Here is a 26127-nt window from a genome sequence, read left to right as displayed (position 1 = left end):
GATAAACAATGAAAACATAAACCAGCAGAACAAACTAGAGAAGAACTGAACCATGGCTGAAGTATGAAAAGTGGCAAAGTAAAATAGAACAGAGAATAAACACATGATGAAAATAACTAATAAATCAAAGCTGGGGAAGAAGGTGAGAAAAAGAAAGAGGCAAAAATAGAATCAAAGCCCTGATCAGGGCCAAAACGTGACAGGCCCTCGGTGTTTGTCTGCTCCGGGTGCGTTTCTCAGCCTGAACCAGAGAACTCATGCACTTTGTCCCTTCAACAACAAGAAAAATAAGTTTCTTTAAAAGTTGAAAGCATCACAGTGTTCCATATATTCCCGCCAGCATTCAGCCATATCCTTCATATCTTCAGCATTCTGCTCATGAAGAAAATAAATCCTACTAATGACAATAAATAATAAAGAAGCAAATTTTTAAATAGGATAATAATAACACAAATAAGCTCAGTGTTTTTAAAGAAGTCCCTCAATGTTTGTCTGCTCTGGGTGTGTATCTCAGTATGAAACACAGGACATGGAGCTTTGTCCCGCCAACAACAAAAGTGGGGAAAGGTGTGGTGGACGCAGTGATGTGCACCAGTAGCAAATTCTGACAGACTGAACTTGACATGATATCATTTATAAATCAGGAGTGAATTGTTCTGACCAGAACTTTATTATACACTAAATAATATTGCTTTCAATTATTAATTTATTTACAGTGGGGTAAAAAAGTATTTAGTCAGTCCCTGATTGTGTAAGTTCTGCTACTTAGAAAGATGAGAAAGGTCTGTAATTTTCAATTTAATTTGGGAAGCTGATAACGTTAAACGTTATCAGCTTCCCAACCTGCAGGCATGGAACATCCAGTTCACAAAACTCCACTGCAGTGGAAGCCGATACATGACTAACATACAGCTCAATATAATAAAGGTGTGAGGGACACCACATTTACTGACTGTATAAATGTTAGTCACAAAATCTAACGTACCTCAGGAAGTGTGCTGACGAGCGTGAGACCTCACCCCCTCCTCTTTCACAGACCGTGCATCAAACCTGGACGTTCTCTGCATCCACTGATGATGAGATGGCTCCCGAGACGACGATCTCACCCGTCTGGTCACAAGGTCGGGTCTCTGGCAAATACACACTGTGCACTCCAGTCTTAAATGCCACCATGTTCCAATCCATGCAGATGCACCACAGCTGTGAGTCCTGATGAGCCGCAGGTGATCAGCCTCAGGTGATCAGGGTGAGGTCCTGATAAACTCAGCAACACAGCCACTCAGTTCCAAATGCAAGCCACCTGGAAGGAAAAACAAAAGACAGAAACAAAAAGGCAGCCAGGCCCCCCCAGCCATACAACAGTATCGTGAGATTTTAAGTCAAAACCTCCTTCCATCAGTGAGAGCATTGAAGATGCAACATGGCTGGGTCTTCCAGCATGACAATGATCCAAAACACACCGCTCGGGCAACGAAGGAGTGGCTCTGTAAAAAGCATTTCAAGGTCCTGGAGTGGCCTAGCCAGTCTCCAGACCTCAACCCCATAGAAAATTTGTTGAGGGAGTTGAAAGTTCATGTTGTGCAGCAACAGCCCCAAAACATCACTGCTCTAGAGGAGATCTGCATGGAGGAATGGACCAAAATACCAGCTGCAGTGTGTGCAAACCTGGTGAAGACTTACAGGAAATGTTTGACCTCTGTCATTGCCAACAAAGATTATGTTACAAAGTACTGAGTTGAACTTTTGTTATTGACCAAATACTTATTTTCCACCATAATTTACAAATAAATTCTTTAAAAATCCTACAATGTGATTTTTTTTCTCATTTTGTCTCTCACAGTTGAAGTGTACCTGAAAATTGAAATTTAGACCTCTCTCATCTTTCTAAGTAGAACTTGCACAATCAGGGTCTGACTACATACTTTTATACCCCACTGTATGTAGCCTCTAAAAAGACAAGCAGACAATATTGTATCTGTTATGTTGCATTTTTACACTTAATTCAAATTTTATATTTAATTCAGTGTTCATTGTTATCCCAGCAGACTAAATTTTACTCTGCAAAATTTATTATATATATATATATATATATATATATATATATATACGAGGGCTGTCCATAAAGTATAGGTCCTTTTTATTTTTTTCAAAAACTATATGGATTTCATTCATATGTTTTTATGTCAGACATGCTTGAACCCTCGTGCGCATGCGTGAGTTTTTCCATGCCTGTCGGTGACGTCATTCGCCTGTGAGCACTCCTTGTGGGAGGAGTCGTCCAGCCCCTCGTCGGAATTCCTTTGTCTGAGAAGTTGCTGAGAGACTGGCGCTTTGTTTGATCAAAATTTTTTCTAAACCTGTGAGACACATCGAAGTGGACACGGTTCGAAAAATTAAGCTGGTTTTCGGTGAAAATTTTAGCGGCTGATGAGAGATTTTGAGGTGATACTGTCACTTTAAGGACTTCCCACGGAGCGAGACGTCGCGCAGCGCTCTCAGGCGCCGTCGTCAGCCTGTTTCAAGCTGAAAACCTACACATTTCAGGCTCTATTGATCCAGGACATTGTGAGAGAACAGAGAAGTTTCAGAAGAAGTCGGTTTCAGCATTTTATCCGGATATTCCACTGTTAAAGGAGATTTTTTTAATGAAAGACGTCGGAAAAACACCTCCGTGTTGATAACCATTTGTAAATCCAGGCGGCTTTTGATGGCTTTCAGTGGAGTGAGTATATGAGAAATTGTTTAACAGCTGGACATGTTCCAACTTGTCCTTAAGGCTTCCAACGGAGGTGTTTTTCCTGTGGCGGAGCGTCGCGGCGGCTGCGAGCCGACGCTGCAATCCGTCCGCACGTCTTTCATTAAAAAAATCTCCTTTAACAGTGGAATATCCAGATAAAATGCTGAAACCGACTTCTTCTGAAACTTCTCTGTTCTCTCACAACGTCCTGGATCAATAGAGCCTGAAATGTGGAGGTTTTCAGCTTGAAACAGGCTGACGACGGCGCCTGAGAGCGCTGCACTACGTCTCGCTCCGTGGGAAGACCTTAAAGCGACAGTATCACCTCAAAATCTCTCATCAGCCGTTAAAATTTTCACCGAAAACCAGCTTAATTTTTCGAACCGTGTCCACTTCGATGTGTCTCACAGGTTTAGAAAAAATTTTGATCAAACAAAGCGCCAGTCTCTCAGCAACTTCTCAGACAAAGGAATTCCAACGAGGGGCTGGACGACTCCTCCCAAGGAGTGCTCACAGGCGAATGACGTCACCGACAGGCGTGGAAAAACTCACGCATTCGCATGAGGGTTCAAGCATGTCTGACGTAAAAACATATGAATGAAATCCATATAGTTTTTGAAAAAAATAAAAAGGACCTATACTTTATGGACAGCCCTCGTACATATATATATATACATATACATATATATATATATATATATATATATATATATATATATAGATATATAGATATATATATATATATATATATATATATATAGATATATATATATATATATAGATAGATATAGATATAGATATATATAGATATAGATATATATAGATATATATAGATATATACTCTGTGCTGCTTTTAGGATTGCTGTGCCGCCACAGGAACCCGATGGTTGCGACAGTTGACAACTCCACTAAAACTGCTGCTTCAGTTTGCAGCATTTCTTTCAACGGGCAAATACTGCAAATAACCCAGACTAGATATTCCTGATGAGTGTGTGTCTCCACTAACTGTGTGTGTATGTGTGTGTTTTTAGGTACACTGAAGAAGAGATTCGGCAGAAGGTGAGCATCTTCAGACAAATGCTGATGGACAAAGAGGGTGTTATCACCCGTGACAGCTCACACGTACAGCCAGTGTAAGTTACTGCATGTCAGATTTTCCTCACAACGTCAAGCTCTGTTGTTTTACTTTTACTTTTACTAGCTAATAGTACATGTGGGTGTGAAGACAGACAGGACTACAGCAGTCTGACATATGACCCCAGTTACCCTGACTTTCACCCAATTTGCAGATTGACCTCTGGCTGACCTTACCAGAGCAATTCAAGATTCAATTTAAGAGGTTATTTTTTATTCAGCCACATTACTATTAGATGGTGATATATGACCTCCTCAGATATGCCTGAAATGTTTGGGAGTGGAAGGTCTATGGGCAGATATGAAAATCCTTAGTCCTTAAACCAAACAGTTTTTTTTTCCTAGGGGCTCTAAGATTCAGTTTATTGAGGACTAAAATTGGACTTCTTAAAAAATTAGGTATTGAAATTGAAATATATCAATGTGCCAGTGACTGCCCACCTTCATTTTCATTGGGGTCAATCTGTGATGGGGGGAGTTCGGGAAAATTGCTACATTTTGGTGGGCAGTTGAGGGTGCCGCCTGTATGCGGTGCTGCCTATAGGGGGTGACGCTTATTTTTAAGGTGTTTTTGGACTGCACCATCAACATCCCAAGCTAGCTAATGCATATATGTATCCATTAGCAAGCCCAATGCTATGGCACTTTAAATTAATATCGACTGTCTACTAAAAAAAAGGTTTTATTCAGATCTAATGATGGCACTTGAAAATATGCAACCCCCTAAAACACAGAATTTGATGTTTTGAGTGACTTGAGCGCCACCTACACTCTCGCATTATCCCCATTAATTTCAAGTGGCATAGTATTTGGCTTGCTAATGGATTCATAGCATGCATAAATTAGCTTGGAGTGTTGAGGGCACAGTCCAGAAATGCCTCAAAAATCAGCATCACTTCATCAAAAAAGTACCGATTTGCGGTGCGCCGTATAGGTGCCGCCCTCGACTGTCCTCTGATATTTTGCAATTTTCCAAAACTACTCCCATCACAGATTGACGCCAATGAAAATGAAGCTAATTTTTTAAGAAGTCCAATTTTGGCCCTGAAGAAATTGACCCTTCTGGAGGCCCTAGGGAAAAATGTATTTGGTTTAGTGACTGAGAATTTTAGGATTTCTCTATCCATAGACCTTCCACCAAATAAAAAATAAATCAGGCAAATCTGAGACAGCCATATATCACACACCACGTGATTCTAAAAAAAAAACAAAAAAACAAAACAAAAACTGCCTCAAGTGTATTCCACAGTAACTTTTAATTTTGATCTAACCAAGTGATAATGTTCCATGGTCTCAGATGAAGCCCTACCAGAAGAAGAAAAAGTTGCAGTTCCTTGACTGACTGGCTCCAGTCCAAGATAAAATGACCAACTTTAGAGCAGAATAATCATGTTTAAAGCCTGGTACAAAAAAATGGTTTTGGTCTTAATAGGACAGCGGAATCTTGCTTGGGGGCGGGCGCTAAAGGGGTAAAATATGACACATGTGACATAATTTCTCTACTTCCGGGGTACAAACCACAGCATTTTCAATGGGGTTTTGGGCAAATTACACACAAACAAAGTGAAAATGAAAAAAAAAGTGATGATGCGGTGGGAAAGTGGGTTGTGTTGCAGTTTGTCTATGACCCGGAGCACATACGTGTCGAGGCGGTTTTGCAGGCGAGAGAATGGAGCTACTCTGGTTAGCTGTGTAGGCTAACACTTACTGACAGGACGTCTCCTACCTCCTCGCCTTTTCTTCTCCACCGGGAACTGAAAAAAACCCAAAAACGTTTCACGACTGCTTTGGTAATTGCAGCCGAAAACAAATCCGTGCACATTTATCTGTGTGAAGTTATGCTGTGTATATATTAAACGGAGGTCCCCATAAGTGGTCAGATCTCGTGATATCATGGAGGGTTCAAAGGAGACTACAGTCTCCTATAGACAGCTTCGCCTTCCATGACACCTGCAAGGGGGAGGAGGTGTGACTTTTGATCATATTTCTTTGTTTGAAACATTTTAAGCCATAAAGCTGTTCGTAATTTGAGGTGTGATCACTTTGAGTGACAGATGCCGAGCCGAGCCCCTCTGACTCACACGGCGTCTGTAGCTCAGAGGCCTCTGGGAGGAGTGTGTCTGTCGTTTGAACATTTTATGACAAACACCTAGAATAATATGGCTTGTTGTGTGGTGAAATGTCCTCACCGATGATATAAGACGTCCCTGCTGCAAAGTTTCTGCTGAGTGAAATTCTCATCTTCTTTAATGCTGTGTGTTAATAATAATAATAATAATAATAATAATAGCAATATAGCCTTTATTGTCATGTACGTATTTCATACATACAACAGAATTTGTCCTCTACATTTAACCCATCCTCATGTGTCGATGATGATGTCGGTATCTTAATTTGGTAAGTCCTATTAACGCACGAGTATTGAGAAAATAAATGGCTCATGCGATTTGATGCCAACACCAAAGTAAGCCGTTATGAGAATCACTGCACAGTCCCCAAAAATACGATTTAATAAACACCTGAACCGAGATTAGCCTGCTAGCGTAGCTGGTTCTGACCTGAATTTAATGATGTGTTCAGGCTTCTTTTGTCACACATTGAGTCGCCGACACGCCGCCTCTTTATCCATTTATGGGTTCATTGTGACGTAGGCAGTAAGCACTGCCGACATGTTGACACCCACATATGGGCTTTATATAGCATTTTTGCGCGTCTCTGTAGATAACCGATGGGCAGCATCACGCCGAGTTTGTCCAGTATATGTACAGTCTGTGCTGTTGGCCCAATGACCTTCACTCCAGTGATTGACCTTTGGAAAATTTGATCTTGTCTTCAAATTCCAGAATCTGCCTCCATATGTGTGTGCCAAGTTCGTTGGACATCAGAGCAAAAACCACAGTTATGACCTTTGACCCCCATGACTATGACCTTTGCCACAACAAACCCTGTAAGGACAATTCTGGGGCTGCCTGTCTTCCACATTTCAAGTTTGATGGAAATTGGCCACAAGACCTGAAAAGATTCGGGGAACAGACAGGTGAACCAGAATGTTGACCTTTGACCCCAATAACATTAACCTTTACCAACGCAACCAAAACAAACCCTGTAAGGGCAATGCTGGGGTCAACCTACATACACACAGCAGGTTTGGTGGACATTGGCCCAGTCACCCTGGACTGGTAGTGGAACAAAGTCTGATTTATTCAGGAACTCAAAAGAGGTTTGAAATTCCAAAACAATTATAAATATGCTTTAGTGCATGTAGTAAATCTAAACAGCAATAAATATCAAGTGCATGTAGAAATTGATTTTGAAAGAGGTTATGAAACCTGGCTTCTCGGTCGAGTCATTTCTTCAGGCAGACTGCAGAAGAAGTGCAAAAGCACAATTAATTTGAATTTGACTCAGTGCCTTTTGATTGGTAATGCTGAACCCCAGCAGTTTGAAAATAATCACCAGCATTTTAAAGTGTATTCTAAACGCTGCTGGGAGCCGATGAGGTGATTGCATCGGCATGATAATTGTCAATTCGTTTTCGGGATAAGCCTCCCTCAAGCTCAGAGTGTGAGCTGGGAGAGAGACAGAAATGTCAGAGCTGAAAAGAAGTAAATGCCTGCAGAATAAAGCGCTCAGTGGTTCAGCCACCAAGAATAGGAAGGAAAAAGCAACAGCAGGCTGGAGGCGTGCTCGCCCTCCTGAGTCACCATGTGCACGTGAGTGACTGAGGACGTCATTGACCTGCGATAAACTAGTGATGCTTCCTGCTCACATGCTGCACTAATGATGATGCCTCCTCTGGACTTTAGCTGACATTTAACAAGAACACACTGAGAACAGAAGGAAGTCCAAGGAGTAACGCAGGGACTGTCAGAGTACGGATCTGCACAGGGGGATAAACACTTGTGTCTGTCGAGGACTCTTCTGAGGTGTCAGAGCTCAGCTCAAATTCAGCAGCTCTCCGTGTCCAGGAACGAACGCCCTGATGTGGAAAATTGAAGAACTTTGTAATTTGTAGTTTGTACTCCCCAAACACACGTACAGTACACGCAGGTGATCAGCACACTGTGTGAAGCCATCAGGATCAGGACACGCAGATTTTTTGATGGGTTGTATTATTTCCATTGTGGTTTCACACAAAACTATTTCTCTTTTGCATTACAAGCAGCAGCAACCTTCATGGCCCCCAGGACCCTGTGTTTAGTAACATGTTTTCATAAAAGGCAAGGGAAGGTTTATGGAACTGACATTTATGGATATATATATATATATATATATATATATATATATATATATATATATATATATATATATATATATATATATATATATACAGCAATATTAGGATTGTACAATTAATGGATTCTGAAATATTTTGTAACATTCACTGAAATGCATACTTTTGCACACTGTACTACATTCCAAAATGGATGCAGTTATTTTTTTCCTCAAAATTCTACACACAGTACCCCATAATGACAATATTAAAACTTTGTTTTTTAGATTTTGGCAAATTTATAAATAAAAAAAACAACAAAGCAATCACATGTACATACGTGCTCAGGTGTATCCAGTTTCTGCTGATCATACTTACTGACAGCTTAATTGGGATCCACCTGTGGTAAATTCAGTTGATTGGACATGATTTGGAAAGACACACACCTGTCTACATATAAGGTCCCACATTTAACAGTGCATGTCAGAGCACAAGCCAAGCATGAAGCCAAAGGAACTGTCTGTAGACCACTATCCTAGAACGCTAGGATAGTGACAAATCAACTCTATCACAACAACCTCAAATCAGCTTGATTTAGCATTGTGATAGACTTGAATTAGCACTATGATAGAGTTGATTTAACACTGTGATACAGTTGATTTGGCACTTTGAGAGTTGCTTTAACACTGTGATAGAGTTAATTCAACACTATGAATGTTATGATTAGGCTGAATCTGAGTCAAATAGAACACCAAATAAGCAGGCTGACAGGATACAAAAACCATGGTGGTTTAATAATCCAAGAGTGAAAACAAAAACCAAACAGGCAGGTGCAGGTATGAGAATACATCAAAAGTGTTGTGAAAGTGTAGGAACACGGACCCACAACAGGGGGCGTAAAAGAACGGGCAATGGATAAGCCAAACAGTAACAATTTAATGTTGTAAATTGTGCACAACGGAATACAGACAACAATCAGTTTGGGACTATAGTCAATTACACGTTGGGTGACGTGTGGGCAGGCTTGAGGATAGGAGACGCCCGTCCAGAACCGAGCCGGATCCCACACGGCCCTCACCGCCAACAGATCTGAAGAACACCGGAGCCGCCAAGTCCTGGGTCCCCAGGTGGTCACCGTCTCCAGCTGTCAGACATGGTACTGCTGGCAGAGAACAGAAACAGCACAGGTGAGTGTGAGTACGCATACTCAGTAATCCCACAGTCTGTGTTCTGTAAGGAGGGAGAACCTCCACCTCCAATAACACACTCGGACAGCTCCTGTGAAAACCACTTATCTGGTTGGGGTGTGAGGCGAAGCCGTCGCAGTCCACACCAACGCCAATACAGCAGATAAGGAACACGTCACAGGAAAACGGCTGCAAATGAGATCAGACTATTATTCGTTGTAAATACAGCAGAGAAATTACTTCCAAGTTAGCTGATTTCTCGGCGGGGAGGTGGAGTTGCAGTCCGGCCTTTATGGTGGTGGTGATGTGGATGAGTGACAGCTGGTGCTGATGACGAGTGACAGCTGTCACTCCCAGTTGCTATGACGCCCTCTCGTGCTTGAAGCCCGCACTTCAAGCAGGGCGCCATCTGGTGGTGGTGGGCCAGCAGTACCTCCTCTTCAGCGGCCCACACAACAGGACTCCCCCCTCAATGGACGCCCCCTGGTGCCTGACCAGGCTTGGCCGGGTGCCGCCGGTAGAAGTCGGCCAGGAGGGCCGGGTCCAGGATGAATCTCCTCTTCACCCAGGAGCGTTCTTCGGGTCCATACCCTCCCAGTCCACCAAATACTGGAACCCCTGGCCCTTCCGACGGACGTCCAGGAGCCGGCGCACAGTCCAAGCCGGCTCCCCGTCGATGATCTGGGCAGGAGGCGGCGCCGGTCCGGGGGTACAGAGGGGTGAAATGTGGTGAGGCTTGATACGTGACACATGGAAAACCGGATGTATCCGCAGTGAAGCTGGCAGCTTCAGCTTCACTGCGGCTGGACTGAGGATTTTGAGTATGGTGAAAGGTCCAGTGTACCTGTCCTTTAACTTCGGGGATTCCACTTGCAGGGGAATGTCTTTCGTGGAAAGCCAAACCTCCTGCCCAGGCTGATACGTAGGGGCCGGGGAACGCCGGCGGTCTGCATGGTTCTTGGCCCTCGTCCGACCTTGTGAGCAGACGTGTGAGATCGGTGTCGGGAGAACAATCTCACCATTACGGACGCAGAGACCGCTCCAGGTTTGACACCACAGTCTGTGAAGGAGGATTGGGTGAGGTCTCACGCTCTTCAGCACACCTCCTGAGGTAATTTGGTTTGGTGACTTTTATGAAGTAATGACAGTGGATTTGGTGTCCCTCACACCTTGTGTTATTGAGCTGTCACATTATGCTAATTGTCTAATCAGCTTCTGCTGCAGTGGAGATTTGAACTGAGTTGTTCCGTGCCTGCAGGGTGAGAAGCTGATATATATTTAAGCCAGGAAGTGTTTGCTGATTGTGTGTACCCTTTTGAGCTGTGTCTCTCTGGGTGGAGAGTGTTGGACTCACCTCATGTTTTCTTTCTTCACAGACTCGGTTTGTCACGGCCACCTGGGGGGGTGTCGGCGGGGTCCCTGGGTCCGAACTGCTGTGGCTCCGGACCGTTTGCGCTGCTGAGAGCGCGCCGTGTTTTCACCTCACCAGACCGCAGACATTTTTGGTTGTTTATCACTGTACTTATTATGATTATTAAATTCTGTTATCCTTTGAACCGTGCTCTGCTTATTTTATGCTGGGTCCTGTCAAACGCTGGGTCGGTGCTCCGACCGCGTCCGACACATAACAGTAGTCTCTGGCCTTTGGTCAGCAGGAGGAGGTGCTGCAGCAGCACCCTGAGCATGCGCTTCCACCTGGGCGGTGAGAGCCTCCATCCTTCGATAACACACTCGGACAGCTCCTGTGAAAACCACTTATCTGGTTGGGGTGTGAGGCGAAGCCGTCGCAGTCCACACCAAACGCCAATACAGCAGATAAGGAACACGTCACAGGAAAACGGCTGCAAATGAGATCAGACTATTATTTGTTGTAAATACAGCAGAGAAATTACCTCCAAGGTAGTTGATTTCTCGGCGGGGAGGTGGAGTTGCAGTCCGGCCTTTATGGTGGTGGTGATGTGGATGAGTAACAGCTGTCACTCCCGGTTGCTATGACGCCCTCTCATGCTTGAAGCCCGCACTTCAAGCAGGGCGCCATCTGGTGGTGGTGGGCCAGCAGTACCTCCTCTTCAGCGGCCCACACAACAAAAAGGTCCAACAGTAAAACGCGGGGCACATAATAGGAAGGTGTGATGGGGAACAACAAAACTAAAGACAGCTGACAACACGGTGCACAATTAACCAAAAGCAATATTAAAACACATAACGAACGCAAGAGAGATCACAAGATGTAACACCACAACACATGAGCAAACGTAATGTTACTGACCAGCAACAGAAAGACAAATGGGTGAGGCTTTAAGCAGGGGAATTAATGAGTGACAGGTGCAAAATCACAACGGACTGGAAATGACACGTGAAAGCTAAAGGAACATAGAATGCAAAAACACAATGGAACAGAAAAACAACATGATAAATAAATAAACCCTTAAACACAGATTGGACGACAAATGCAAGAGGCAAAATAAAGAACTGAGAAAGGTGACCAATCGCGGAGAATAACAAAACGACACTGAAGAACAAAATTCAAAAAGTTGTGGGAAAAAGAGGACAGGGGAACACAGAGACACGACAGAAGCAAAAACACTAAGACATGATGGACCAGGAGCCGGGGAGTGTTGATTTGACACTGTGATAGAACTGATATGACACGATTAGTAATGGGACCAAATCCGCTCACTGGAGTGTGTATTTTTGACATTACTTTGCAAAAAAATAAGTGGAAAAGTGGCTGTGGATCCGTAGGATAAGTAGTGAATTTAAATGACAATTTCCTTTCTTAATTTACTCGTGGTTACATTGTCAACCCCTTCATTGAGTTTGATTGGTATGTGATCAACAATCTTTTTCTCTGTCATGATCTTTTCCCATTTGGTTCTACAGAGACGTCCTTCCTGATTCACAAAGGTGAATCGGTTTGATACATAATCTGCTGACATGGAGACAAGCAAGACGACTCCATCAGGACCTGTAATGCTGTTCTGCCTGATTTTTTTGGTTGATCAGCTGAGAGATTATATTGCGGTGTCATCTTTTACCACAGGGACGGGTGCTATTGACAGTCTTTCCTGCGCAGCTGTAGCTTAGCATGCGCTAGCAATAGATGTCTAGCAACAAGCATGGATACGCTCTCCCAGAATTCTGTTTATTGATGTCCTGTATTGATTTTTATTGACCACCAATAACCAGCAAAAATCTATTTAAGCATAAAAATTCAAAAAGAAAAAATAATATAGCACCTTCAACTGCACCACAGACTAAAACAGTTAAATGTGGTCTATTAACATTAGGTCTCTCTCTTCTAAGTCCCTGTTAGTAAATGATATAATAATTGATCAACATATTCATTTATTCTGTCTTACAGAAACCTGGTTACAGCAGGATGAATATGTTAGTTTAAATGAGTCAACACCCCCGAGTCACACTAACTGCCAGAACGCTCGTAGCACGGGCCGAGGCGAAGGATTAGCAGCAATATTCCATTCCAGCGTATTAATTAATCAAAAACCCAGACAGAGCTTTAATTCATTTGAAAGCTTGACTCTTAGTCTTGTCCATCCAAATTGGAAGTCCCAAAAAACAGTTTTATTTGTTGTTATCTATCGTCCTCCTGGTCGTTACTGTGAGTTTCTCTGTGAATTTTCAGACCTTTTGTCTGACTTAGTGCTTAGCTCAGATAAGATAATTATAGTGGGCGATTTTAACATCCACACAGATGCTGAGAATGACAGCCTCAACACTGCATTTAATCTATATTAGACTCAATTGGCTTTGCTCAAAATGTAAATGAGTCCACCCACCACTTTAATCATATCTTAGATCTTGTTCTGACTTATGGTATGGAAATTGAAGACTTAACAGTATTCCCTGAAAACTCCCTTCTGTCTGATCATTTCTTAATAACATTTACATTTACTCTGATGGACTACCCAGCAGTGGGGAATAAGTTTCATTACACTAGAAGTCTTTCAGAAAGCGCTGTAACTAGGTTTAAGGATATGATTCCTTCTTTATGTTCTCTAATGCCATATACCAACACAGTGCAGAGTAGCTACCTAAACTCTGTAAGTGAGATAGAGTATCTCATCAATAGTTTTACATCCTCATTGAAGACAACTTTGGATGCTGTAGCTCCTCTGAAAAAGAGAGCTTTAAATCAGAAGTGCCTGACTCCGTGGTATAACTCACAAACTCGCAGCTTAAAGCAGATAACCCGTAAGTTGGAGAGGAAATGGCGTCTCACTAATTTAGAAGATCTTCACTTAGCCTGGAAAAAGAGTCTGTTGCTCTATAAAAAAGCCCTCCGTAAAGCTAGGACATCTTACTACTCATCACTAATTGAAGAAAATAAGAACAACCCCAGGTTTCTTTTCAGCACTGTAGCCAGGCTGACAAAGAGTCAGAGCTCTATTGAGCCGAGTATTCCTTTAACTTTAACTAGTAATGACTTCATGACTTTCTTTGCTAATAAAATTTTAACTATTACAGAAAAAATTACTCATAACCATCCCAAAGACGTATCGTTATCTTTGGCTGCTTTCAGTGATGCCGGTATTTGGTTAGACTCTTTCTCTCAGATTGTTCTGTCTGAGTTATTTTCATTAGTTACTTCATCCAAACCATCAACATGTCTATTAGACCCCATTGCTACCAGGCTGCTCAAGGAAGCCCTACCATTATTTAATGCTTCGATCTTAAATATGATCAATCTATCTTTATTAGTTGGCTATGTACCACAGGCTTTTAAGGTGGCAGTAATTAAACCATTACTTAAAAAGCCATCACTTGACCCAGCTATCTTAGCTAATTATAGGCCAATCTCCAACCTTCCTTTTCTCTCAAAATTCTTGAAAGGGTAGTTGTAAAACAGCTAACTGATCATCTGCAGAGGAATGGTCTATTTGAAGAGTTCCAGTCAGGTTTTAGAATTCATCATAGTACAGAAACAGCATTAGTGAAGGTTACAAATGATCTTCTTATGGCCTCAGACAGTGGACTCATCTCTGTGCTTGTTCTGTTAGACCTCAGTGCTGCTTTTGATACTGTTGACCATAAAATTTTATTACAGAGATTAGAGCATGCCATAGGTATTAAAGGCACTGCGCTGCGGTGGCTTGAATCATATTTGTCTAATAGATTACAATTTGTTCATGTAAATGGGGAATCTTCTTCACAGACTAAAGTTAATTATGGAGTTCCACAAGGTTCTGTGCTAGGACCAATTTTATTCACTTTATACATGCTTCCCTTAGGCAGTATTATTAGACGGCATTGCTTAAATTTTCATTGTTACGCAGATGATACCCAGCTTTATCTATCCATGAAGCCAGAGGACACCCACCAATTAGCTAAACTGCAGGATTGTCTTACAGACATAAGGACATGGATGACCTCTAATTTCCTGCTTTTAAACTCAGATAAAACTGAAGTTATTGTACTTGGCCCCACAAATCTTAGAAACATGGTGTCTAACCAGATCCTTACTCTGGATGGCATTACCCTGACCTCTAGTAATACTGTGAGAAATCTTGGAGTCATTTTTGATCAGGATATGTCATTCAAAGCGCATATTAAACAAATATGTAAGACTGCTTTTTTGCATTTACGCAATATCTCTAAAATTAGAAAGGTCTTGTCTCAGAGTGATGCTGAAAAACTAATTCATGCATTTATTTCCTCTAGGCTGGACTATTGTAATTCATTATTATCAGGTTGTCCTAAAAGTTCCCTGAAAAGCCTTCAGTTAATTCAAAATGCTGCAGCTAGAGTACTGACGGGGACTAAAGGAGAGAGCATATCTCACCCATATTGGCCTCTCTTCATTGGCTTCCTGTTAATTCTAGAATAGAATTTAAAATTCTTCTTCTTACTTATAAGGTTTTGAATAATCAGGTCCCATCTTATCTTAGGGACCTCGTAGTACCATATCACCCCAATAGAGTGCTTCGCTCTCAGACTGCAGGCTTACTTGTAGTTCCTAGGGTTTGTAAGAGTAGAATGGGAGGCAGAGCCTTCAGCTTTCAGGCTCCTCTCCTGTGGAACCAGCTCCCAATTCAGATCAGGGAGACAGACACCCTCTCTATTTTTAAGATTAGGCTTAAAACTTTCCTTTTTGCTAAAGCTTATAGTTAGGGCTGGATCGGGTGACCATGAACCATCCCTTAGTTATGCTGCTATAGACTTAGACTGCTGGGGGGTTCCCATGATGCACTGAATGTTTCTTTCTCTTTTTGCTCTGTATGCACCACTCTGCATTTAATCATTAGTGATTGATCTCTGCTCTCTTCCACAGCATGTCTTTTTCCTGGTTCTCTCCCTCAGCCCCAACCAGTCCCAGCAGAAGACTGCCCCTCCCTGAGCCTGGTTCTGCTGGAGGTTTCTTCCTGTTAAAAGGGAGTTTTTCCTTCCCACTGTCGCCAAGTGCTTGCTCACAGGGGGTCGTTTTGACCATTGGGGTTTTTACGTAATTATTGTATGGCCTTGCCTTACAATATAAAGCGCCTTGGGGCAACTGTTTGTTGTGATTTGGCGCTATATAAATAAAATTGATTGATTGATTGATTGATTTCCTGCAGAATGAATGTGAACACTGAGTGACAGAAGGAATTCAGAGTGTAGCGCCTCTCAGAGCTACAGACAGGTGCACACAGCTTAGCATTCCGTGCACAGCAGAATCAGTGGCAAAGCCGATCCCAGCTATTCACAAAAAAAAAAAAACCCAAAAAAACAAACAGCATTTCTTCATTAGAAAGCATTAATCAATAAAATTAGGGGTGCAGCCTGGCCAGTTCTTTATGCTAATATGACCTTTATCAAGTCGAGGCTCGGTTTATCCCCACGCTCACGTTGAGGACTAACCGTCATGACCTCCACCTTTAACACCACAAAATAACAGCCTGTAGCTCTTATTGCTCAGCCTTCATTTTCAGAGTTGCTGTCTGTATCGTCTTTGTGCCACGTCTGAAGTCCATCTCAGACAGGACTGGGGGCCAAGCCCAAGAGCACCATTAACTGCACGTGCACTGCCTAACAGAGGCATCTGCCGACCAGCGAGCCGTCTTTATTACAAGCAGACTGGACAGCTGCCTGCAGCATATTGGAGCGTGCCATCAATTAAGAATTAGAGATAGCATGGGGAATTGGTTGATTTACTGCTAATGATTCAGCATGGGGACTAGATAGTTTCATTTGTTGTTAATTGCTCTTTTTGGCATTGTTTTTCATTCCCAACCCTTCAGAGACTGGTGTCTTAAGTAAAAGACGGGGAGCCTGAGAGCTTAAAACGTTCATTCAAAGTCCAAGTAACTTAGACAACTTGGCATTGAGATTTGGAATTAAAATCAGCAGTTAAGGACATACGTGGGCTGTCAATAAAGTAACGGTCCTTTTTATTTTTTTCAAAAACTATATGGATTTCATTCATATGTTTTTACGTCAGACATGCTTGAACCCTCGTGCGCATGCGTGAGTTTTTCCACGCCTGTCGGTGACGTCATTCGCCTGTGAGCACTCCTTGTGGGAGGAGTCGTCCAGTCCCTCGTCGGAATTCCTTTGTCTGAGAAGTTGCTGAGAGACTGGCGCGTTGTTTGATCAAAATTTTTTCTAAACCTGTGAGACACATCGAAGTGGACACGGTTCGAAAAATTAAGCTGGTTTTCAGTGAAAATTTTAACGGCTGATGAGAGATTTTGAGGTGATACTGTCGCTTTAAGGACTTTTCACGGTGCGAGACGTCGCTCAGCGCTCTCAGGCGGCGTCATCAGCCTGTTCAAGCTGAAAACCTCCACATTTCAGGCTCTATTGATCCAGGACGTCGTGAGAGAACAGAGAAGTTTCAGAAGAAGTCGGTTTCAGCATTTTATCCGGATATTCCACTGTTAAAGGAGATTTTTTTAATGAAAGACGTGCGGACGGATCCGCGCGTCGGGACACAGCCGGTGCGGTGCAGCGGCACAGGAAAAACACCTCCGTGTTGATAACCATTTGTAAAATCCAGGCGGCTTTTGATGGCTTTCAGTGGAGTGAGTATATGAGAAATTGTTTAACAGGCAGGACATGTTCCAACTTGTCCTTAAGGCTTTCAACAGAGGTGTTTTTCCTGTGGCGGAGCGTCGCGGCGGCTGCGTCCCGACACGCGGACCCGTCCGCACGTCTTTCATTAAAAAAAACTCCTTTAACAGTGGAATATCCGGATAAAATGCTGAAACCGACTTCTTCTGAAACTTCTCTGTTCTCTCACGACGTCCTGGATCAATAGAGCCTGAAATGTGGAGGTTTTCAGCTTGAGCAGGCTGATGATGCCGCCTGAGAGCGCTGCACGACGTCTCGCACCGTGAAAAGTCCTTAAAGCGACAGTATCACCTCAAAATCTCTCATCAGCCGTTAAAATTTTCACTGAAAACCAGCTTAATTTTTCGAACCGTGTCCACTTCGATGTGTCTCACAGGTTTAGAAAAAATTTTGATCAAACAACGCGCCAGTCTCTCAGCAACTTCTCAGACAAAGGAATTCCGACGAGGGGCTGGACGACTCCTCCCATAAGGAGTGCTCACAGGCGAATGACGTCACCGACAGGCGTGGAAAAACTCACGCATGCGCACGAGGGTTCAAGCATGTCTGACGTAAAAACATGTGAATGAAATCCTTATAGTTTTTGAAAAAAATAAAAAGGACCGTTACTTTATTGACAGCCCTCGTATGTCCTGTCTGTTTCCTGTCACTGAATTCTGGCGTTCATCAGTATTTTGGGGGTGGCACGTTGGATTAGTGATTAGCACTGTTGCCTCACAGCCAGAAGGTCCCAGGTTCACTTGCGACCTGCTCCTTTCTGTGTGGAGTTTCCAAGTTATGTGAATTGGTGACTCCAGTGTGATTAGGTTTGTCTGTGTGTGTCGCCCTTTCATCGCCAAGCAGCTAGTACCACACCTCTCAGCCAGTAACTACTGGGATAGGCTCTTAATTCTAATAATAATAGGCTCTTAACTGTAATAAGTGGGATGGATGTATGGATGGGTCAGTTTTCTCCATGATGTTACCCAACACCCAGTCTGTGCAACCACTGGACAGGGTGTTGGGTAACATCGTGGAGCCCACCGATTGGGTGCTTTTGTCAGAGAGGAAGATGTCATTGATCTGTTATTGATTTATTCTGCCTTACAGAAACCTGGTTACAGCAGGATGAATATGTTAGTTTAAATGAGTCAACACCCCCGAGTCACACTAACTGTCAGAATGCTCGTAGCACGGGCCGGGGTGGAGGATTAGCAGCAATCTTCCATTCCAGCTTATTAATTAATCCAAAACCCAGACAGAGCTTTAATTCATTTGAAAGCTTGTCTCTTAGTCTTGTCCATCCAAATTGGAAGTCCCAAAAACCAGTTTTATTTGTTATTATCTATCGTCCACCTGGTCGTTACTGTGAGTTTCTCTGTGAATTTTCAGACCTTTTGTCTGACTTAGTGCTTAGCTCAGATAAGATAATTATAGTGGGCGATTTTAACATCCACACAGATGCTGAGAATGACAGCCTCAACACTGCATTTAATCTATTATTAGACTCTATTGGCTTTGCTCAAAAAGTAAATGAGTCCACCCACCACTTTAATCATATCTTAGATCTTGTTCTGACTTATGGTATGGAAATAGAAGACTTAACAGTATTCCCTGATAACTCCCTTCTGTCTGATCATTTCTTAATAACATTTACATTTACTCTGATGGACTACCCAGCAGTGGGGAATAAGTTTCATTACACTAGAAGTCTTTCAGAAAGCGCTGTAACTAGGTTTAAGGATATGATTCCTTCTTTATGTTCTCTAATGCCATATACCAACACAGTGCAGAGTAGCTACCTAAACTCTGTAAGGGAGATAGAGTATCTCGTCAATAGTTTTACATCCTCATTGAAGACAACTTTGGATGCTGTAGCTCCTCTGAAAAAGAGAGCTTTAAATCAGAAGTGTCTGACTCCGTGGTATAACTCACAAACTCGTAGCTTAAAGCAGATAACCCGTAAGTTGGAGAGGAAATGGCGTCTCACTAATTTAGAAGATCTTCACTTAGCCTGGAAAAAGAGTCTGTTGCTCTATAAAAAAGCCCTTCGTAAAGCTAGGACATCTTTCTACTCATCACTAATTGAAGAAAATAAGAACAACCCCAGGTTTCTTTTCAGCACTGTAGCCAGGCTGACAAAGAGTCAGAGCTCTATTGAGCTGAGTATTCCATTAACTTTAACTAGTAATGACTTCATGACTTTCTTTGCTAACAAAATTTTAACTATTAGAGAAAAAATTACTCATAACCATCCCAAAGACGTATCGTTATCTTTGGCTGCTTTCAGTGATGCCGGTATTTGGTTAGACTCTTTCTCTCCGATTGTTCTGTCTGAGTTATTCTCATTAGTTACTTCATCCAAACCATCAACATGTTTATTAGACCCCATTCCTACCAGGCTGCTCAAGGAAGCCCTACCATTATTTAATGCTTCGATCTTAAATATGATCAATCTATCTTTGTTAGTTGGCTATGTACCACAGGCTTTTAAGGTGGCAGTAATTAAACCATTACTTAAAAAGCCATCACTTGACCCAGCTATCTTAGCTAATTATAGGCCAATCTCCAACCTTCCTTTTCTCTCAAAAATTCTTGAAAGGGTAGTTGTAAAACAGCTAACTGATCATCTGCAGAGGAATGGTCTATTTGAAGAGTTTCAGTCAGGTTTTAGAATTCATCATAGTACAGAAACAGCATTAGTGAAGGTTACAAATGATCTTCTTATGGCCTCGGACAGTGGACTCATCTCTGTGCTTGTTCTGTTAGATCTCAGTGCTGCTTTTGATACTGTTGACCATAAAATTTTATTACAGAGATTAGAGCATGCCATAGGTATTAAAGGCACTGCGCTGCGGTGGTTTGAATCATATTTGTCTAATAGATTACAATTTGTTCATGTAAATGGGGAATCTTCTCACAGACTAAAGTTAATTATGGAGTTCCACAAGGTTCTGTGCTAGGACCAATTTTATTCACTTTATACATGCTTCCCTTAGGCAGTATTATTAGACGGTATTGCTTAAATTTTCATTGTTATGCAGATGATACCCAGCTTTATCTATCCATGAAGCCAGAGGACACACACCAATTAGCTAAACTGCAGGATTGTCTTACAGACATAAAGACATGGATGACCTCTAATTTCCTGCTTTTAAACTCAGATAAAACTGAAGTTATTGTACTTGGCCCCACAAATCTTAGAAACATGGTGTCTAACCAGATCCTTACTCTGGATGGCATTACCCTGACCTCTAGTAATACTGTGAGAAATCTTGGAGTCATTTTTGATCAGGATATGTCATTCAAAGTGCATATTAAACAAATATGTAGGACTGCTTTTTTGCATTTACGCAATATCTCTAAAATCAGAAAGGTCTTGTCTCAGAGTGATGCTGAAAAACTAATTCATGCATTTATTTCCTCTAGGCTGGACTATTGTAATTCATTATTATCAGGTTGTCCTAAAAGTTCCCTAAAAAGCCTTCAGTTAATTCAAAATGCTGCAGCTAGAGTACTGACGGGGACTAGAAGGAGAGAGCATATCTCACCCATATTGGCCTCTCTTCATTGGCTTCCTGTTAATTCTAGAATAGAATTTAAAATTCTTCTTCTTACTTATAAGGTTTTGAATAATCAGGTCCCATCTTATCTTAGGGACCTCGTAGTACCATATTACCCCAATAGAGCGCTTCGCTCTCAGACTGCAGGCTTACTTGTAGTTCCTAGGGTTTGTAAGAGTAGAATGGGAGGCAGAGCCTTCAGCTTTCAGGCTCCTCTCCTGTGGAACCAGCTCCCAATTCAGATCAGGGAGACAGACACCCTCTCTACTTTTAAGATTAGGCTTAAAACTTTCCTTTTTGCTAAAGCTTATAGTTAGGGCTGGATCAGGTGACCCTGAACCATCCCTTAGTTATGCTGCTATAGACGTAGACTGCTGGGGGGTTCCCATGATGCACTGTTTCTTTTTCTTTTTGCTCTGTATGCACCACTCTGCATTTAATCATTAGTGATCGATCTCTGCTCCCCTCCACAGCATGTCTTTTTCCTGGTTCTCTCCCTCAGCCCCAACCAGTCCCAGCAGAAGACTGCCCCTCCCTGAGCCTGGTTCTGCTGGAGGTTTCTTCCTGTTAAAAGGGAGTTTTTCCTTCCCACTGTAGCCAAGTGCTTGCTCACAGGGGGTCGTTTTGACCGTTGGGGTTTTACATAATTATTGTATGGCCTTGCCTTACAATATAAAGCGCCTTGGGGCAACTGTTTGTTGTGATTTGGCGCTATATAAAAAAAATTGATTGAAAAATTGATTGATTGATCACTAATTGAAGAAAATAAGAACAACCCCAGGTTTCTTTTCAGCACTGTAGCCAGGCTGACAAAGAGTCAGAGCTCTATTGAGCCGAGTATTCCTTTAACTTTAACTAGTAATGACTTCATGACTTTCTTTGCTAATAAAATTTTAACTATTAGAGAAAAAAAATTACTCATACCACCCCAAAGACGTATCGTTATCTTTGGCTGCTTTCAGTGATGTCGGTATTTGGTTAGACTCTTTCTCTCCGATTGTTCTGTCTGAGTTATTTTCATTAGTTACTTCCTCCAAACCATCAACATGTCTATTAGACCCCATTCCTACCAGGCTGCTCAAGGAAGCCCTACCATTAATTAATGCTTCGATCTTAAATATGATCAATCTGTCTTTATTAGTTGGCTATGTACCACAGGCTTTTAAGGTGGCAGTAATTAAACCATTACTTAAAAAGCCATCACTTGACCCAGCTATCTTAGATAATTATAGGCCAATCTCCAACCTTCCTTTTCTCTCAAAAATTCTTGAAAGGGTAGTTGTAAAACAGCTAACTGATCATCTGCAGAGGAATGGTCTATTTGAATAGTTTCAGTCAGGTTTTAGAATTCATCATAGTACAGAAACAGCATTAGTGAAGGTTACAAATGATCTTCTTATGGACTCAGACAGTGGTCTCATCTCTGTGCTTGTTCTGTTAGACCTCAGTGCTGCTTTTGATACTGTTGACCATAAAATTTTATTACAGAGATTAGAGCATGCCATAGGTATTAAAGGCACTGCGCTGCGGTGGTTTGAATCATATTTATCTAATAGATTACAATTTGTTCATGTAAATGGGGAATCTTCTTCACAGACTAAGGTTAATTATGGAGTTCCACAAGGTTCTGTGCTAGGACCAATTTTATTCACTTTATACATGTTTCCCTTAGGCAGTATTATTAGACAGCATTGCTTAAATTTTCATTGTTACGCAGATGATACCCAGCTTTATCTATCCATGAAGCCAGAGGACACCCACCAATTAGCTAAACTGCAGGATTGTCTTACAGACATAAGGACATGGATGACCTCTAATTTCCTGCTTTTAAACTCAGATAAAACTGAAGTTATTGTACCTGGCCCCACAAATCTTAGAAACATGGTGTCTAACCAGATCCTTACTCTGGATGGCATTACCTTGACTTCTAGTAATACTGTGAGAAATCTTGGAGTTATTTTTGATCAGGATATGTAATTCAATGCGCATATTAAACAAATATGTAGGACTGCTTTTTTGCATTTGCGCAATATCTCTAAAATTAGAAAGGTCTTGTCTCAGAGTGATGCTGAAAAACTAATTCATGCATTTATTTCCTCTAGGCTGGACTATTGTAATTCATTATTATCAGGTTGTCCTAAAAGTTCCCTGAAAAGCCTTCAGTTAATTCAAAATGCTGCAACTAGAGTACTGACGGGGACTAGAAGGAGAGAGCATATCTCACCCATATTGGCCTCTCTTCATTGGCTTCCTGTTAATTCTAGAATAGAATTTAAAATTCTTCTTCTTACTTATAAGGTTTTGAATAATCAGGTCCCATCTTATCTTAGGGACCTCATAGTACCATATCACCCCAATAGAGCGCTTCACTCTCAGACTGCAGGCTTACTTGTAGTTCCTAGGGTTTGTAAGAGTAGAATGGGAGGCAGAGCCTTCAGCTTTCAGGCTCCTCTCCTGTGGAATCAGCTCCCAATTCAGATCAGGGAGACAGACACCCTCTCTACTTTTAAGATTAGGCTTAAAACTTTCTTTTTTGCTAAAGCTTATAGTTAGGGCTGGATCAGGTGACCCTGAACCATCCCTTAGTTATGCTGCTATAGACGTAGACTGCTGGGGGGTTCCCATGATGCACTGAGTGTTTCTTTCTCTTTTTGCTCTGTATGCACCACTCTGCATTTAATCATTAGTGATTGATCTCTGCTCCCCTCCACAGCATGTCTTTTTCCTGGTTCTCTCCCTCAGCCCCAACCAGTCCCAGCAGAAGACTGCCCCTCCCTGAGCCTGGTTCTGCTGGAGGTTTCTTCCTGTTAAAAGGGAGTTTTTCCTTCACACTGTCGCCAAGTGCTTGCTCACAGGGGGTCGTTTTGACCATTGGGGTTTTTCCGTAATTATTGTATGGCTTTGCAACTGTTTGCTGTGATTTGGCGCTATATAAATGAAATTGATTTGATTTGATTTGATTTGATCTTGACTTGGTAGATGATGCTCTGATCTTTGCAGAACCAATCCTGAACTCAGCACTTGAGAGTGAGGAGTCAGAGGACCACCATTTGAAAGATTATTCCAGTTGCACAGTGGAAAAGGCTGTCAGTGTGACGAGGGTTTATTTTACTGCTGCTCGGCTTCCCCGCGGTGCCCAGTGGTGCTCAGCCAATTAACGGCTCTGTTCTTCCAAACAAACTGGCAGCCCTTCAGCCTGTTCACATCCACTACAAACCGCTCTTACACACACTTTAGCCCACTTAGCTCAACCACCTCCTTGTCATCTTCCCTCCTCTTGTGTTCCTCAGTCTGACATTAAATGAGCCCTTTTGTGTTTAGAGATGCACATTACTTAAAATCACATTTTTTTTTTCGCGCCTCTGTAACTATATGAGGCTGCACGGAGAGCGGTCAGGGTTATTTCTCTGCGTGCATCACTCTTTAACTTAATGACTTCATGTACTTATACCTGTATGTGCAGCATGTCAGTGAGCAAGTCCAGAGTATAACTTGCTGAGTTTAAGGCCTTGCACGTTTGAGAATAAAACAAACGGATTTAAAAATGTACATTCCCACTGTTCTGTCATATGTCGAGAAATACTTGTAGAGAGGTGCACAAACCCAAATCCATCTGTGGGGGATTTTGTTTTTGTCATTCCACAACTTTTATTCACACAACCTGTTGACATTAATACTGAAAGCTTGCACTCGAAACCCAAATGTTCAGATTAATTAAAAAGATTAAGTAGTGTAAATTCAAAGTTTTAGGAAAACGTTTGACTTCCTTAAATATTTCAAGTTTGTATAACATGGTCTTGCTTTTTGAGTAAATTAAACTCAGAATTTTTGATTGACTTGAAATAATTGTATATTAAGTAAGACTTCCAACTTCAAAGTATAACTAAAGCACAACTTAAAAGAATTAAGTAATTATATATGAAAATATTTGAGGTGACTTAGTGAACACTTCAGTAGGGGTGGTGGCCAAGTTGTTAGTGCACAAACCCCCACCCCTGACACTTTTCTCTGTGTAATGTGGAGTTGTGTCAAAAAGGGCATCCAGCGTGAAGCTCAACATAGTGCAGCAGATACAATTGTTCAAATGGTGAAGCAAGCACCAAATTCAGCACAAATACTCCTTAAACATTACTCTTGAAAAAACCGACTGGCTACTTGAATTTTCAGTAGGGAGCCAGGTCAGGGTCAATTGAGGAATTACACAGGGGTCAAAAAATTAAAAATGCACCAATCATATTTAAAGCTATACCACATTATTTGCCTGATCATAAAGAGTCCAAAAAGGTATAGTTTGTCTAAGTATGACTGAATGTTCTGGAGTTATGGGGTAAAAACAGCATGAATGGTGACAAAGGTTAATTTCAGTTTGTACAGGGGTCAAAAGTTAAAGTTACTCCATTTTTGGTAAAAAAAAAAAAAAAAAAAGTGGTGCAAATTATTGGTTGAGCTAATAGGATTAATAAATGGAATCATTTTGACTGTGTTGAATGCTTGGTTTCCAAAGTAAAGGTCAAACAATGTCGACGTCCATTGGATTCTATGACATGCGACATATGTTACCCCATAACATGAAAACTAAGCATGATACAAGGTGCAAACTATTTCACAGTTTAACAGTGCAACTATTACCTGGTAGCCACCCAGTGTTACCTGATGAAACGCTATCTGCTGCTGGTTTCTGAGGGAGTTATATGCTAGCTGTACTGTAAATGTTAGCATAATCATAACACTTAACAAGTTATCCCAAAGTGATAAAGTTGGGAAACTGATTACTGCACTTTCTCCATGTAAACTTAAAAATAAAACCCAAGTTATCTGAGTAAAAGGAAAAGTGAGGCAACTTTTTTCAAGGAAAAAACTGGTTAGTATTCACAGAGTAGTTAGCTACACTACAACCCCTGGCAAAAATTATGGAATCACCGGCCTCGGAGGATGTTCATTCAGTTGTTTCATTTTGTAGAAAAAAAGCAGATCACAGACATGACACAAAACTAAAGTCATTTCAAATGGCAACTTTCTGGCTTTAAGAAACACTATAAGAAATCAGGAAAAATAATTGTGGCAGTCAGTAACGGTTACTTTTTTAGACCAAGCAGAGGGAAAAAAAATATGGAATCACTCAATTCTGAGGAATAAATTATGTAATCATGAAAAACAAAAGAACGCTCCAACACATCACTAGTATTTTGTTGCACCACCTCTGGCTTTTATAACAGCTTGCAGTCTCTGAGGCATGGACTTAAT

General features: G+C 41.7%; 1 protein-coding gene across 1 annotated transcript in view; it reads left to right on the top strand.

Moving 5' to 3' along the window:
* Positions 1 to 26127, top strand: part of srrm3 (serine/arginine repetitive matrix 3) — a 304377-nt gene that overhangs the window by 176414 nt on the left and 101836 nt on the right. The window contains exon 3 of the mRNA XM_034177539.1: positions 3769 to 3870. Coding sequence (XP_034033430.1) covers positions 3769 to 3870 — 102 coding nt within the window. The remainder of the gene's footprint in view (positions 1 to 3768; positions 3871 to 26127) is intronic.

This window comes from Thalassophryne amazonica, chromosome 9 (genome assembly GCF_902500255.1).
Source record: "Thalassophryne amazonica chromosome 9, fThaAma1.1, whole genome shotgun sequence".
NCBI classification, from domain to species: Eukaryota; Metazoa; Chordata; class Actinopteri; order Batrachoidiformes; family Batrachoididae; genus Thalassophryne; species Thalassophryne amazonica.
Note: the sequence above shows the minus strand (reverse complement) of the source record. Positions and strands in the feature narration are given on the sequence as shown.